The sequence below is a fragment of the Oncorhynchus mykiss genome, chromosome 7 (genome assembly GCF_013265735.2).
Source record: "Oncorhynchus mykiss isolate Arlee chromosome 7, USDA_OmykA_1.1, whole genome shotgun sequence".
Classification (NCBI taxonomy): Eukaryota; Metazoa; Chordata; class Actinopteri; order Salmoniformes; family Salmonidae; genus Oncorhynchus; species Oncorhynchus mykiss.
In genome coordinates, this window is record NC_048571.1 from 13,428,253 (window position 1) to 13,443,561 (window position 15,309).

At 44.1% G+C, this 15,309-nt stretch overlaps 1 protein-coding gene across 1 annotated transcript; it reads left to right on the top strand.

Moving 5' to 3' along the window:
• Window positions 1–2,270: 2,270 nt before the first annotated feature.
• LOC110527335 (sodium/myo-inositol cotransporter) lies at window positions 2,271–15,238 on the top strand. Its single transcript, XM_021608544.2, has 2 exons — window positions 2,271–2,479; window positions 12,022–15,238. The coding sequence occupies exon 2, from the start codon at window positions 12,288–12,290 to the stop codon at window positions 14,409–14,411; it is 2,124 nt and encodes a 707-aa protein (XP_021464219.2). The 5' UTR covers window positions 2,271–2,479; window positions 12,022–12,287; the 3' UTR covers window positions 14,412–15,238.
• The last annotated feature ends 71 nt before the right edge of the window (window positions 15,239–15,309 follow it).

Here is a 15,309-nt window from a genome sequence, read left to right on the forward strand (position 1 = left end):
CAACTAGCTCACTATTCTTCACCTTAAAGACAGATCTCTATCAATTCCACAGACATTTAGCTTCCTTAACCGTGTTAAGTTAAAAATAGTATCTTCCTGTTTGTGGTTTGTGCTTCCTGTCTGCTCCATTCAGTGTTATCATTTCATAGTGATTTACCAGTATATGCATACAGTGACATTCAAGATTTGACATCTGCATTTTATAGTGTTAGAAATGCAACATTGCCACCTAGTGTCTAGACACTACAGCAGACCTTCATTACATAGCAACCCTAACCCTGGTTATGAGTTAATCTGCAATTTAGAATAGAATGTTGCAAAATCACCATCTGAGAAAAATCACCAAGACTGATGAGAACTGTAAAATAAAGCAAATACAATGCTTGACGGACAGAAAGCTCAAAGAAAGATTTCCAAAGAGATCAGGGTTTTATTTGTCAATGCATTTGCAGATTATAATGCCCTTGGGTGCAATGTAAAGCCTGTTTTTACATAGTACAACTGTAGCAATTGAGAGCGAAGAACCCGAGTGGGATTTGATTTAACCAGCGACCCTGCTGGTAGCCCACGGGACTCTGCCTCCAGCGCAATAAAGGTCCAGACCACTTGGCAGAGGACAAAACAAAATTGGCTCATACTTTGTAGCTGCTACTAATATCGAAGCAAAAGTGCATTATTTTGATGAGGTAAACTCACACACACATCAATTCCATGAATGACAGTTTGATCAAATTCAGTTTATTGCATGGATCTCTGCGATGTACACACAGCTCCAGGGAAAATGGCTGTCTTGGTCAAAGCCAGCAACGATCAGGGTCTGTGCTATCGGGATCCATGGAACTGCCCTACCCCATTGAAGTTTACATTTTAAATGGTTAAGTTAAGGGTTAACTGATGTCTCAAGGATCCCGCCTAGCAGGGAGGAAAAGTACCAAATTGTCATACTTGAGTAAAAGTAAAGATACCTTAATAGAAAATGACTCAAGTGAACGTCACCCAGTATCTGGTTATAAGTATCTGGCAGGTAGAGGTAGCCTAGTGGTTAAGAGTGTTAGACCAGTAACTGAAAGTTTACTGGTTTGAATCCCTGAGATGAGTAGGTGTAAATTCTGTTGGTAAACCCTTGAGCAAGGCACTTAACTGTTATTGCTCCGAATACGAGCTTCTGCTATAACGTAAAATAAACGTAGCCTACTTAAGTACAGTGGCGGAAAAAGTAGTCGATTGTCAAACTTGAGTAAAAGCTATACTTCAAAGTATGTTTTAAGTAGCCTTCTTTATACCACAAGCAGTGATTTAAGGGGTGAAAAATGCAATATTCATGGTGTCTTTGCAGCAAATGACTGCCATATCCCTGGTGAACATCAGGGTAATGGGCAGCCTAATAAGATTTACTAATTACATGCCTGTCACTCAGGGAGTGAGTGCTTCTGGGGGTTTCATAGGTGACAGTTCACGACATGTGGACAGTATCCAGTCAGTCTGTTATTCAGACAATCCTGAGCCAACTAGGTGAAAAATCTGTTGATGTGCCCTTGAGCATGGCACTTAACCCTAATTGCGCCTATAAACCGTTCTGAATAAGAGCGTCGGCTAAATGACTAAAACGTAATTAAAAGGATGTTTGGTTTAGTGATTAAGCCCTTTGAGGGAATGAGGGTGTTCCACAGGAACTATTAACTAATAGAGCAACAACATGGGCTGGTTTGTCATCGCTGGCTGCAGGTAGGGCTATTATGAAAAATCAAGTAGGATGTAATGTGCAGGGTTAACTGAAGAATGATGTAGCCTACCCCGGAAAGTGTTTTAATTTCATGCATCTTTGGAACTATCGATTGCCAAAGGTGTTGCACCCCTGGAGTGTGCACATGACCTCCAGAGCACAAACACACTTCCAAGTCATATAGACGTATAAGGAAGTGCTTGCAGAACTTTTCATCAAATCAACTTTAAGTCAAGTAGACGGTTTAGAATATGTTATAGCGGGTGCAGCGAAATGCTTATGTTAGCTCCTAACCTTGCAGTAAATTATCTAACGAGTACACACAAGTAAAATGAATCAAGAAATGTCGGAATGAGTTGTTGGCTAGCGCGCACATTCATTACATAATGCAACATTTTTAGGTTCGAAACCACCAGTAGAGTTGAAAATGCAATGGAAACCTATATATTTCGTTTTTTTATTTCACATAAACTAGTAAATTTGATGGGAACATCTGATGGGGAAATGTCAATTGGTTGGAAAGCGACTAATAAGTCCGTCGCCAATTATGCGAAAACTTGAGGCTAGAGCGTGCATCTACGCCATAGGCAAAGATGGGGGGGGCGTGTTCATAGAAATGGCACTATGCTGTCAAACCAAATTTGGAATGCAACCGGTGAAAAAAATTACACCTAATCTACCTGCCTAGGAAGAAGCGTGATTGATGCCGCGAGTCCGGTGTTGGAGAGATTAGTCAGAGAAGGGCTGCTGGAAATGGTAAGTACAAGCAATGTCATAATTATATGTATGGAGTCAGACTGTAGAAAAATCCTAAACAGTGGTGCGTTTGTCACGTGGAAAGTGACAGGTTCTAAGTCTTAGTTGCAGGCAGCGTGAAGTAAGAAGCAGACAAAAGTGACTTAATTATTTTGTAAGGCATGCGTTTCTATCAATTTCAGTACATTCTCAGTTTAGACATTCTCAGTACTGGCGCATTCTCAATTTGGTTTCACAATTCAGTTGTTAATTTCGATGTCGTTACCGTTACTTTAAAATCAAACGCAAACAAAAAGGGGCACAGCAAGCTCATCAGTCAGGTGTCCATCTAGATTTAGTCAGTGTAGCAAACCTCGCAGCACATTCTCCATTTGTACTCTCACCAAACATATCAGCCTGTCGTAATAAGCTTTCAGCGAACAATGATCCACCGTGCCTCGGGACAGCGTCACTTCCTGTGGGCAGCTGCCTGGAAAAAAATAGTTTTAAATACTATCATTTAGCTCATGACCAGGTAATTAACCAATAGAAAATGCTACTCAGGTTAAACATGCCAATAAGTCACAGGTGACATTCTCACTCACTTAAAATGAGCTTTTCCTTGCACTTGATAGTAAAACTCTGCAAAAGTATATGTGCAATAATACGTTTTACACACTGGTTAGAAAAGGCAAATATTTCACACACAAATTGCACTCAAAGATAAACTCCCTGAAACTCTATACAACAAAGTAGACACCAATAAATAGACACCAATACCTGCTAGCAACTCTACCACATGGTGTCCCGAGGCAGCCAGGGCTCCCATAGCGGTGTTGACCTGCCCTATTGATGGCACATTGCCCTCAGATCACCAGGCCACACACCTCCAACCAGTTCCTTAGAGCAATTTAGCCTTCACCCACAAGGCACCTTAACATGCCCTAGGCCAGTTAGTGTCTCTCGGACCAGAAGGGGAGAGACTGGCTTCCTCACCGGCGCCCAGAACCAGCCATGGGAGAGACTGCAAAACCTATGAGGGCACAAAGAAACACTAGACCATGAAACTAAAATGGTCCCTGCTCCACAACTGCCCACTCAGTGGCTCAGACTCAGCTGATGCTACACCAAATGTCACAAGGTGGAAAGTGACACATTCACCTGAAAAATGAGTTGAAACCTGTTAGTTCACCTTAAACCTGTTAGTCTAGTGACCACTTTTGGATTGTGCGCTAGTGCACCTCACTTTACGCATGGAATTTCCACCGTTCTAATGGAGTGTTCCAGTGTCTAGGGACCTTGGTGCGCTTCAATCATGCATTAGGTTACTCTCCAGTTTTTAGAGAAACATTATGAATACTGTATCATAATGTTGGAGTCACCAGATAAAGCAAGAGAGAAAGATGAGCCTTATTGACACGTGTGCAAAGTTTGGATAAGAAATGATTGTTCAAACATTTCGTTAACTTATTAATCTTTACTGTCTGTCACTTATGGTTATCCTGCAAGTAAATATGGTAAGGCAAGGTTTTCAATCAGTTTCAGCAAATTCTCAGTTCCGGCACATTCTCAATTTGGTTTCACTATAGAACCCCACAGTGGAGGTGTCATAATACCCATAGGACATTTTTAGGAACACTTAAAATAAGGGCTGTGTTTCGTTGGAAAAACGATTGGAACCATTTCCTTGTTTGACCGCTAGGTTTTATGGGTATTATGACTCGTACTGTGGTACTCTATTCAGTTAAATTGTATATGGAAATTAACATTTTCTCATTAACTTTTCTTTAAAAACCATGCTACTTAAAATCAGAATCATCCAAACCAAACAAAAAGGGGCACAGGAAGTGACGCAGCCCAGCAAACAGGTGTCCATCTTCAGCGCTAAGACAGGTCAAATTTGTGCTGTAATTAACTAAGGGCGTGTTCCTCTGTCCAGGCGTTGCTGACGCATACCAGATCTTACAACGCCTGGACAGGTATTTTATGTATCAGCTAACCACATCATATGTTACAGCAATCTGTCAGTCAATCACGTGGCACGCAACCATTGGTTGGTGGATGCAATGCCTGAGCAGGGGAACACAACCATGTGGTTAACTGATACTTGAAAAAAATCTATTCAAGCATTATAAGATCTGGCATGCGTCAGCAACGCCTGGGCAGAGGAACGCGCCCTTACCATGTGCTTTCTCCAATCGTATCAGCCTGCCATAATAAGCTTTCAGCAAACAGTGATCCAACATGCCTCTGTACTGGATCACTTCCTGTGGGCGGCTGCACATAGGGCTTGTTAAACATTGCAGGTGACTGCCTACTGACTGATCAATAAAAATAATTACTCATAAATAACTACTTCATATTATTTGTAGATCAGTCAGTCCCAATTTATCCATGATACAGTGGCTTGTGAAAGTATTCACCCCCCCCCCCCCCCCCCCCCTTGGCATTTTTCCTATTTTGTTGCCTTACAACCTGGAATTAAAATTGATTATTTTTTAGGGTTTGTGTCATTTGATTTACACAACATGCACACCACTTTGAAAATGCAAATTATTTTGTGGTGAAACAAACAAGAAATAAGACAAAAAAAACTGAGAACTTTAGCGTGCATAACTATTCACCCCCCAAAGTCAATACTTTGTAGAGCCACCTTTTGCAGCAATTACAGATGCAAGTTTCTTGGAGTATGTCTCTATAAACTTGACACATCTAGCCACTGGGATTTTGCCCATTCTTCGAGGCAAAACTGCTCCATCTCCATCAAGTTAGATGGGTTCCGCTGGTGTTCAGCAATCTAAGTCATACCACAGATTCTCAATTGGATTGAGGTCTGGGCTTTGACTAGGCCATTCCAAGACATTTAAATGTTTCCCCTTACACCACTTGAGTGTTGCTTGAGCAGTATGCTTAGGGTCATTGTCCTGCTGGAAGGTGATCCTCCATCCCAGTCTCAAATTTCTGGAAGACTGAAACAGGTTTCCCCTCAAATTTCCTTGTATTTAGCACCATCCATCATTCCTTCAATTCTGACCAGTTTCCCAGTCCCTGCCAATGAAAAACATCCCTACAGCATGATGCTGCCACCACCATGCTTCACTGTGGGGATGGTGTTCTCGGGGTGTTGAGTTTGCACAAGACAAAGTGTTTTCCCTGATGGCCAAAAAGTGAAATTTTAGTGTTATCTGACCAGAGTACCTTCCTCCATATGTTTGCGGAGTTTCTCACAGTTCTTTTGGCAAACACCAAACGTGTTTGCTTATTTTTCTGAAAGCAATGGCTTTTTTTCTGGACACTCTTCCATAAAGCCCAGTTCTGTGGAGTGTACGGCTTAAAGTGGTCCTATGGACATATACTCCAATCTCCGCTGTGGTGCTTTGTAGCTCCTTCAGGGTTATCTTTGGTCTCTTTGTTGCCTCTGATTAATGTCCTCCTTGCCTGGTCTGTGAATTTGTGGGCGTCCCGCTGTTGGCAGGTTTGTTGTGGTGCCATATTCTTTAAAAAAAAATAAGAATGGATTTACTGGTGCTACGTGGGATGTTCAAAGTTTTGAATATTTTTTTATAACCCAACCCTGATCTGTACTTCTCCACAAATCTGTCCCTGACCTGTTTGGAGAGCACCTTGGTCTTCATGGTACCGCTTGCTTTTAGTGGTGATGCACACTCTGGGGCCTTTCAGGTGTGTATATATATGTATATATATACTGAGATCATGTGACACTTAGATTGCACACAGGTGGACTTTATTTAACACACTATGTGACTTCTGAAGGTAATTGGTTGCACCAGATCTTATTTTGGGGCTTCATAGCAAAGGGGGTGAATACACGCACCACTTTTCCGTTTTGTATTTTTTTTAGAATTCTTTGAAACATGTTATTTTTTTCACTTCACCAATTTGGACTATTTTGTGTATGTCCATTACATGAAATCCAAATAAAAATCAATTTAAATTACAGGTTGTAATGCAACAAAATAGGAAAAACGGCAAGGGGGATGAATACTTTTGCAAGGCACTGTACATTAAGGTTTTGATCTTCTCGAACACAGCCAAAGGTGTCGTTCACCTGCTCAGACGTTGCATGCATCAACCAATCACGTCATCCACTGTCCAACTGACAGATTGCCGTAACATATGTGGTTAGCTGATACGTAAAATACTTATCTGGCAGGCGTCAACTACGTCTGGGCAGAGGAACGCGTCCATAAACAAGGGGGTTTAATTATACACTGAGAGAAAATATATAAACGCAGCATGCACCAATTTCAATGATTGTACGGAGTTACTGCTCAAAAATAACACATCTTAGATCTGAATGAATGAAATATTCTTATTAAATACTTTTTTCTTTACATAGTTGAATGTGCTGACAACAAAATCACACACAAATTATCAATGGAAATCAAATGTATCAACCCATGGAGGTCTGGATTGGGAGTCACACTCAAAATTAAAGTGGAAAACCACACTACAGGCTGATCCAACTTTGATGTAATGTCCTTAAAAGTCAAAATGAGGCTCATTAGTGTGTGTGGCCTCCACGTGCCTGTATGACCTCCCTACAATGCCTGGGCATGCTCCTGATGAGGTAGCAGATGGTCTCCTGAGGGATCTCCTCCCAGACCTGGACTAAAGCATCCGAGACATGATGTCCCAGATGTGCTCAATTGGATTCAGGTCTGGGGAACGGGCGGGCCAGTCCATAGCATCAACGCCAGTGGCAAATTTACCAATCTTGGTGTTCTCTGGCAAATGCCAAACGTCCTGCACAGTGTTGGGCCCTCACCCCACCCTCATGGAGTCTGTTTCTGACCGTTTGAGCAGACACATGCACATTTGTGGCCTGCTGGAGGTCATTTTGCAGGGCTCTGGCAGTGCTCCTCCTTGCACAAAGGCGGAGGTAGCGGTCCTGCTGCTGGGTTGTTGCCCTCCTACGGCCTCCTCCACGTCTCCTGATGTACTGGCCTGTCTCCTGGTAGCGCCTCCATGCTCTGGACACTACGCTGACAGACACAGCAAACCTTCTTGCCACAGCTCGCATTGATGTGCCATCCTGGATGAGCTGCACTACCTGAGCCACTTGTGTGGGTTGTAGACTCCGTCTCATGCTACCACTAGAGTGAAAGCACCGCCAGCATTCAAAAGTGACCAAAACATCAGCCAGGAAGCATAGGAACTGAGAAGTGGTCTGTGGTTACCACCTGCAGAACCACTCCTTTATTGGGGGTGTCTTGCTAATTGCCTATAATTTCCACCTGTTGTCTATTCCATTTGCACAACAGCATGTGAAATTTATTGTCAATCAGTGTTGCTTCCTAAGTGGACAGTTTTATTTCACAGAAGTGTGATTGACTTGGAGTTACATTGTGGTGTTTAGGTGTTCCCTTTATTTTTTTGAGCAGTGTATAAGGAAATCAGTCAATTGAAATAAATTAATTGGGCCCTAATCTATGGATTTCACATGACTGTGAATACAGATATACATCTGTTGGTCACAGATGCCTTAAACAGTAGGGACGTGCATCAGAAAACCAGTCAGTATCTGGAATGACCACTATTTGCCTCATGCACCGTGACACATCTCCTTCGCATAGAGTTGATCAGGCTGTTGATTATGGCCAGTGGAATGTTGTCCCTCTCCTCTTCAATGGCTGTTCGAAGTTGCAGGATATTGGTGGGAACTGGAACACGCATCCCAAACATGCTCAATGGGTGACATGTCTGGTGAGTATGCAGGTCATGGAAGAACAGGGACATTTTCAGCTTCCAGGAATTGTATACAGATCCTTGCGACATAGCTGCGCATTATAATGCTGAAAAATGGCATTGTTTGAATGGCACGACAATGGCCCTCAGGATCTCGTCGCGGTATGTCTGTGGATTCAAATTGCCATCGATAACATGCAATTGTGTTCGTTGTCCGTAGCTTATGCCTGCCCATACCATAACCCCACTCTGTTCACAACGTTGACATCAGCAAACCACTCGCCCATCACGACTCCATACACGCTATCTGCCCAGTACAGTTGAAACTGGGATTCATCCATGAAGAGCACACTTTTCCAGCAGCGATCAACCGTGAGCATTTGCACACTGAAGTCCAGTACAACGCTGAACTGCGGTCAGGTCAAGACCCTGGTGAGGATGACGAGCACGTAGATGAGCTTCCCTGAGACGATTTCTGACAGTGTTTGCAGAACCTACAGTTTCATCAGCTGTCTGGGTGGCTGGTCTCAGACAATCCCGCAGGTGAAGAAGCCGGATGTGGAGGTCCTGGCTGGCGTGGTTACACGTGGTCTGCGGTTGTCGGTTGGAAATACTACCAAATTCTCTAATACAATGTTGGAGGCGGCTTATGGTAGAAAAATATACATTCAATTATCTGGCAACAGCTCTGGTGGACATTCCTACAGCATGCCAATTGAATGCTCCCTCAAGTTGAGACATGAGAGGCATTGTGTTGTGTGACAAAACTGCACATTTTATAGTGGTCTTTTATTGTCCCCCGGCACATGGTGCACCTGTGTAATGATCATGCTGTTTAATCAGATTCTTGATATGCCACACCTGTCAGATGGATGGATTATTTTGGCAAAGGAGAAATGCTCTCTAACATGGATATAAAAAAAATTGTGCACATTTGAGAGAAACAAGCTTTTGTGCGTATGGAACATTTCTGGGTTCTTTTATTTCAGCTCATGAAACATGGGACCAACACTTTACATGTTACGTTTATATTTTTGTACAGTGTATAAAATGTATATCACGGGACCAGGCAATTAACCAATAGAAATGCTACTTAGGTTAAACATGCCAATAAGTCACACCTGTGTCATTCTCACCCATTTAATGAGTGCTTCCTCACACTTGATAGTGAAAAACTCTGCAAAAGCACACGTGCAATAATAGGTTTCACACACTGGTTAGAAAAAGCTAATATTTCACATACATTTGCACTCAAAAAGATAAACTCCCAGAAACTCTAACTATACATCAAAGTCCTCTTGAAAATAAAGGCCTCCGATACCTGCTAGCATCTCTCCCACATGGTGTCCTGAGGCAGCCAATGAGTTCCAGGGTCTAGGGTACTTGGGGTGCTTCTAATCAAAAGTGTTGGGGAAGCTTCTCTGACAATATAGTTTACCAAGCTAACAATTACTTCATTCTCAAAGAAGTTAAGCTATACTAAAGAGACCCTTAAGAAAAATATAGTTTTCTTAACTAAAGTTGCTTTGAAAAAGTAGTTCACTACATCCAAACTACTTTGAACAATTCTCATATGTATATCTGAAACGTCGTAGACTACAAATTGCAAGAACAGATCATTCTGGAGTCCGACGTTAGCAGAATGTGTAATTTAGCCTATTGTTAGGTTCTAAATGAACCTAGTAAAACTCACGGATGCTTAATTTAGCTCAAACCAAGTTTATTCACCCACTGGGTCATACAGCTGCATAAGACAAAGACATTGTTCCACCAGTGGTAGTATATAAACCCCAATTTGGGTGACGTCCTCCTTCTCTCTAAACATTAATTTCCTGCCTAGCAATAAATATGTAAGTGATATGGGCCATAAACTGTTCCTTCTCCCGTAATCTGACCTGACCTCGGCCCCATTCCTCACTAAACCACATCTCTCCATCCTTATCAGTGCCTGCCACATGTGATTGCCCTTCCTTTACTCAATACATTCGAAGCTTAATTGCCTCCACCATATACATTCCTCCTACAGATAACCATTAACTTCTGGTCTATACCCTAGACTAAAGCACTCAATATTCCAATGGGATACCTGATAATTAACACTATTCCAAGTTTGAGTCAGAACCCAGAATCCATCACTATTAAACACATAAACTATGTTTCAAATGAGAATTAGGCAGGTCTGATTCAGAAAAAGGAAATTCTTGCCTACTTCACTCATTAAAAAGTAGTGTAGTTTCAGTAGTTAGCTACACCGTTACATGGTACAAAAGTAATTATCTATTGAAAACAATACCGACATTTGAATTAAGTTCAACAACTACATTTTGCAAGAGGGTAGTGGTAAACTACATTTACTATGTAGTCATTTAAATTACTATATAGTAAATGTAGTTAAATTACTGGTAGAACTACGTGTAGTTCACTACTCCTCAACACTGCTAATCAATCATATATTCTGTCTATCTATAATTCTGGAATCACCAGATAAAGCCAGAGAGAAAGATGACCCTTAATGACACTTTTGGAAAGTTTGGATCAGAATTAGTGATCGTTCAAAAATGTCCTTAACTTATTCATCTTTACTGTCTGTCAAGTATTTCGCTTGGGGTTATCCTCCAATTTAATGTGGTGTGGTAGCCCTGCGAGGCTTTGCCTGGACACATTTAGAATGAATGTCAGTAACAGACACATCCCTATGTCCATAGCCCTGCGAGGCTTTGCCTGGACGCATTTAGAATGAATGTCAGTAACAGACACATCCCTATGTCCATAGCCCTGCGAGGCTTTGCCTGGACGCATTTAGAATGAATGTCAGTAACAGACACATCCCTATGTCCATAGCCCTGCGAGGCTTTGCCTGGACACATTTAGAATGAATGTCAGTAACAGACACATCCCTATGTCCATAGCCCTGCGAGGCTTTGCCTGTCCCACATTTAGAATGAATGTCAGTAACAGACACATCCCTATGTCCATAGCCCTGCGAGGCTTTGCCTGGACACATTTAGAATGAATGTCAGTAACAGACACATCCCTATGTCCATAGCCCTGCGAGGCTTTGCCTGTCCCACATTTAGAATGAATGTCAGTAACAGACACATCCCTATGTCCATAACCCTGCGAGGCTTTGCCTGGACACATTTAGAATGAATGTCAGTAACAGACACATCCCTATGTCCATAACCCTGCGAGGCTTTGCCTGTCCCACAAACACACCAGAGCTATTGGTTGTGGAAGGAGCACACATTTGGGCGTACAATAACTCAGACACATCCATCCCTTTGTGACATGCATCTCTTCAAAGTAACCCAGATGAACAAACGACACCCTATGGAACTATTTGACATAAATCTGAGTCAAACCTGACGACCACAAATATGTACACCCATCTGACACACGAAGATCCAGCTACTGCATGTTAAAATTGGATTCATGTTTACACAGCTATAAAGCGTGAGGGTGGGACTGGTAGGGGTAAGTATGCATGCACCCATTGAACTGTGCAAAACTCATACAAGACTCGTACAACTATACTGTTAGCTATGTGTTATAGATCAGTGGTTCACAAATGCCTTTTTCACCGTTACCCTTTTATAGCTTTTGAGGTTTAGTGGCCAACCAAGTCAGTGAAACCAATGTTCCTGGCCAGGACCCAGCCACGACTTAATTAAAATACTTTTGAGGTTTTTTAGTGGCCAACCAAGTCAGCAAAACCAATGTTCCTTGCCAGGACCCAGCCACGACTTAATTAAAATACTTTTGCCACAACTCACAACCATTTTGTTTATCTTTACCTGCTATTTCTTTGGTTTTTCCAACCCTGATCTGTTGTGTGTTTTTATGCTCTATTGTAGGAGCATCGATACAGATGAGCTGCTACCTCAAACCTACAGTGTTCCCCATCAACCCTTAGGGTGCCTTGCTGTGGGAATACCTCACCAAGACCTGAACTGGACCAGACTCGCCTGCAGCATCCAAGCATTGTGTCTTAGAATCTCTCATAATCAACTGAAAGACTGGAACTTAAATTGAAAGGGTACTGATCACTAAAGCAACCATATCACCATATCACTAGCAACCATATCACCTAACTCCTCAATAACTAGAAGTATTATCCAAGATGGCTCCTACCACCATGGAGGCGGCGGACATCGTTGTTGTGGTGCTGTACTTCATCCTGGTCCTTGCCATTGGCTTCTTCGCCATGATGAAAGCTAATCGGAGCACTGTGAGCGGTTACTTCCTGGCCGGCCGATCAATGAACTGGGCTATGATTGGTGCCTCTCTGTTCGTCAGCAACATTGGCAGCGAGCATTTCATTGGCCTTGCAGGGTCCGGGGCGGCTAGCGGGTTTGGAGTCGCCGCATGGGAGTTCAATGCCCTCCTGCTCCTCCAGCTCCTGGGCTGGGTTTTCATCCCTGTTTACATCCACTCTGGGGTCTACACAATGCCTGAGTACCTGGCCAAGCGCTTCGGCGGCCGACGGCTCAAGGTCTACTTCGCTGCTCTCTCTCTGCTGCTCTACATCTTCACCAAGCTCTCTGTGGACCTGTACTCCGGAGCGCTCTTCATCCAGGAGTCACTGGGCTGGAACCTCTATCTGTCCATCATCCTCCTCATCACCGTGACCGCACTGCTGACCGTCACAGGGGGCCTGGTTGCAGTCATCTACACCGACACCCTCCAGGCATTCCTGATGATTGGTGGCGCGCTATGCCTAACCGCCATTAGCCTGGTAAAAGTGGGTGGCCTGGAAGGGGTGCGGACCAAGTACATGGAAGCCAGACCGAACATCACAGCAATATTAGCATCCTCCAACTTCACCTACATCCCCTCCTGCCACGTGGAGCCCAAGCCCGACTCCCTGCGCATCCTAAGGGGCCCGCTGGACAAGGACCTCCCCTGGCCGGGCTTCCTCCTTGGCCAGACCCCGGCCTCCATCTGGTACTGGTGTGCCGACCAGGTCATCGTCCAGCGGGTGCTAGCTGCACGGAGCATCTCCCACGCTAAAGGCTCCACACTGATGGCCGGCTTCCTCAAGATCCTGCCCATGTTCATCATCGTCATTCCCGGGATGATCTCCCGCATCCTGTTTGCAGATGAGCTGGCGTGTATCAGCCCAGAACACTGCATGGAGGTGTGTGGATCCAGGGCCGGGTGCTCTAACATTGCCTACCCCCGCCTGGTGATGACCGTCATGCCGGTGGGTCTGCGTGGCCTGATGATGGCGGTGATGATCGCAGCGCTCATGAGCGACCTGGACTCCATCTTCAACTCCGCCAGCACCATCTTCACCTTGGACATTTACAAAATGGCACGGGAGCGGGCGTCGTCGAGGGAGCTGATGGTGGTGGGACGTGTGTTCGTGGTGTTCATGGTGGTTATCAGCATCGCCTGGGTTCCTGTCATCATCGAGATGCAGGGAGGCCAGATGTTCTACTACATCCAGGAAGTGTCTGACTACCTGACCCCGCCCATCGCTGCCCTATTCCTGCTGGGCGTCCTATGGCGGCGCTGCAACGAGGCTGGTGCGTTCTGGGGTGGCATAGTGGGGTTCGCGTTGGGCGCCACGAGACTGGTGCTTGCGTTCGTCTACAGAGAGCCCCACTGCGACGAGCCGGACGAGCGGCCATCTTTTGTCAAGGACGTCCATTTCATGTACGTGGCAGCCGGGCTGTTCTGGATCTCAGGCCTGGTGGCTGTGGTGGTTAGCCTCTGCACCCCTCCACCGAGCATAGAGCAGGTCCGCACCACTACCTTCTGGGGGCTACACCAAAGAAACACAACCCTAAACATAGAGAGAGACGAGGAGATGAGCAAGCTGAACCCCCAAACTAAGACCCATGTCAATGGGAACGGCTGCATGGACAAGGAGACGACCAAAGACCTCCATAATGGTGTCAATGGGGTGGAGGCTTTATCCTATATGGAGGCTCCATCTAATCTCCAAAATGGCGGCCACCCGACCTTTTCAAGCACCGGAATGGCAGTAGACCAAGAAAAGCCTTGGGTGGTCTGCTGTGGAGGAGTAGGAGGGGAGAAGGGGAGGTGTGTGAGGGTTCTAGAGTGGTTCTGTGGGTTTAAGGAGGAACCGGCTAAGACCCGGCCCAGATCAGCCGAGGAGGAAGAGAGGCTTTTGCAGGAGATGCTCCAGGAGACCCCCAGAACCAGATTCATCCTCAACATGGGCCTGGTGCTGGTCTGCTCTGTGGGGGTGTTCCTCTTCATCTACTTCTCTCTGTAGGAGGGGATCTCAACCTGTGACATACACAATATAGTTTATATGTAATATGTCTACATGTGACATCTAAAGAAGTGTTTCTTAACTTGTGTTTCCTACGCCACCCCAAAAGTTTAAGCCCAGTGAATCAGGTGTGCTTGAGCTGGGCTAGAACAAAAATGTCCAACCTTGGTGGTCCTCCAACATGGACTCAGGGGTAGACGTAACATAGCAAACGTAAATCTAGTATGTAAATGTTACATTTCGTATGGTACAGTGCCTTAAAGTATTCACACCGCTGGACTTTTTCAAAATGTTGTTACAAAGTGGGATTAAAATCGATGTAATTGTCATTTTTTTTGTCAACGATTTACACTACATACTCATGTCAAAGTGAGAGAAAAAAAATTCACAACAAGTTAAATGGAAAATAAAACCCTCATATATTTTCATTAGATAAGTATTCAACCCCCTGAGTCAATACACGTTAGAATTACCTTTGGAAGCAATTACAGCTTTCTGGGTAAGTCTCGAAGAGCTTTGCAAACCTGGATTGTATAATATTTGCCCATTCTTTTAAAAATGATTCAAGCTCTGTCAAGTTGGTTGTTGACCATTGCTAAACAGCCATTTTAAAGTCAAATCTGTAACTAGGGCACTCAAACATTCAATATTGTATTGGTAGGTAACTCCAGTGTATATTTGGCCTTTCATTTTAGGCTATTGTCCTGCTGAAAGGTGGATTTGTCTCTGTCTGTTGGAAAGCAGACAACCGGGTTTTCCTTTAGGACTATGCCTGTGCTTAGCTCTATTCCCTTTCTTTTAATCCAAAATAAAACTCCCAAGTCCTTGCTGATGACAATCATTCATTTAGCAGACAATTGTATCACACCATAGTGCTATCAGACTTCTGATACCAATG

Excerpts from the sequence above, each read along its gene's own strand:
- LOC110527335 (XM_021608544.2), top strand. The coding sequence starts at position 12,288 with ATGGCTCCTACCACCATGGAGGCGGCGGACATCGTTGTTGTGGTGCTG.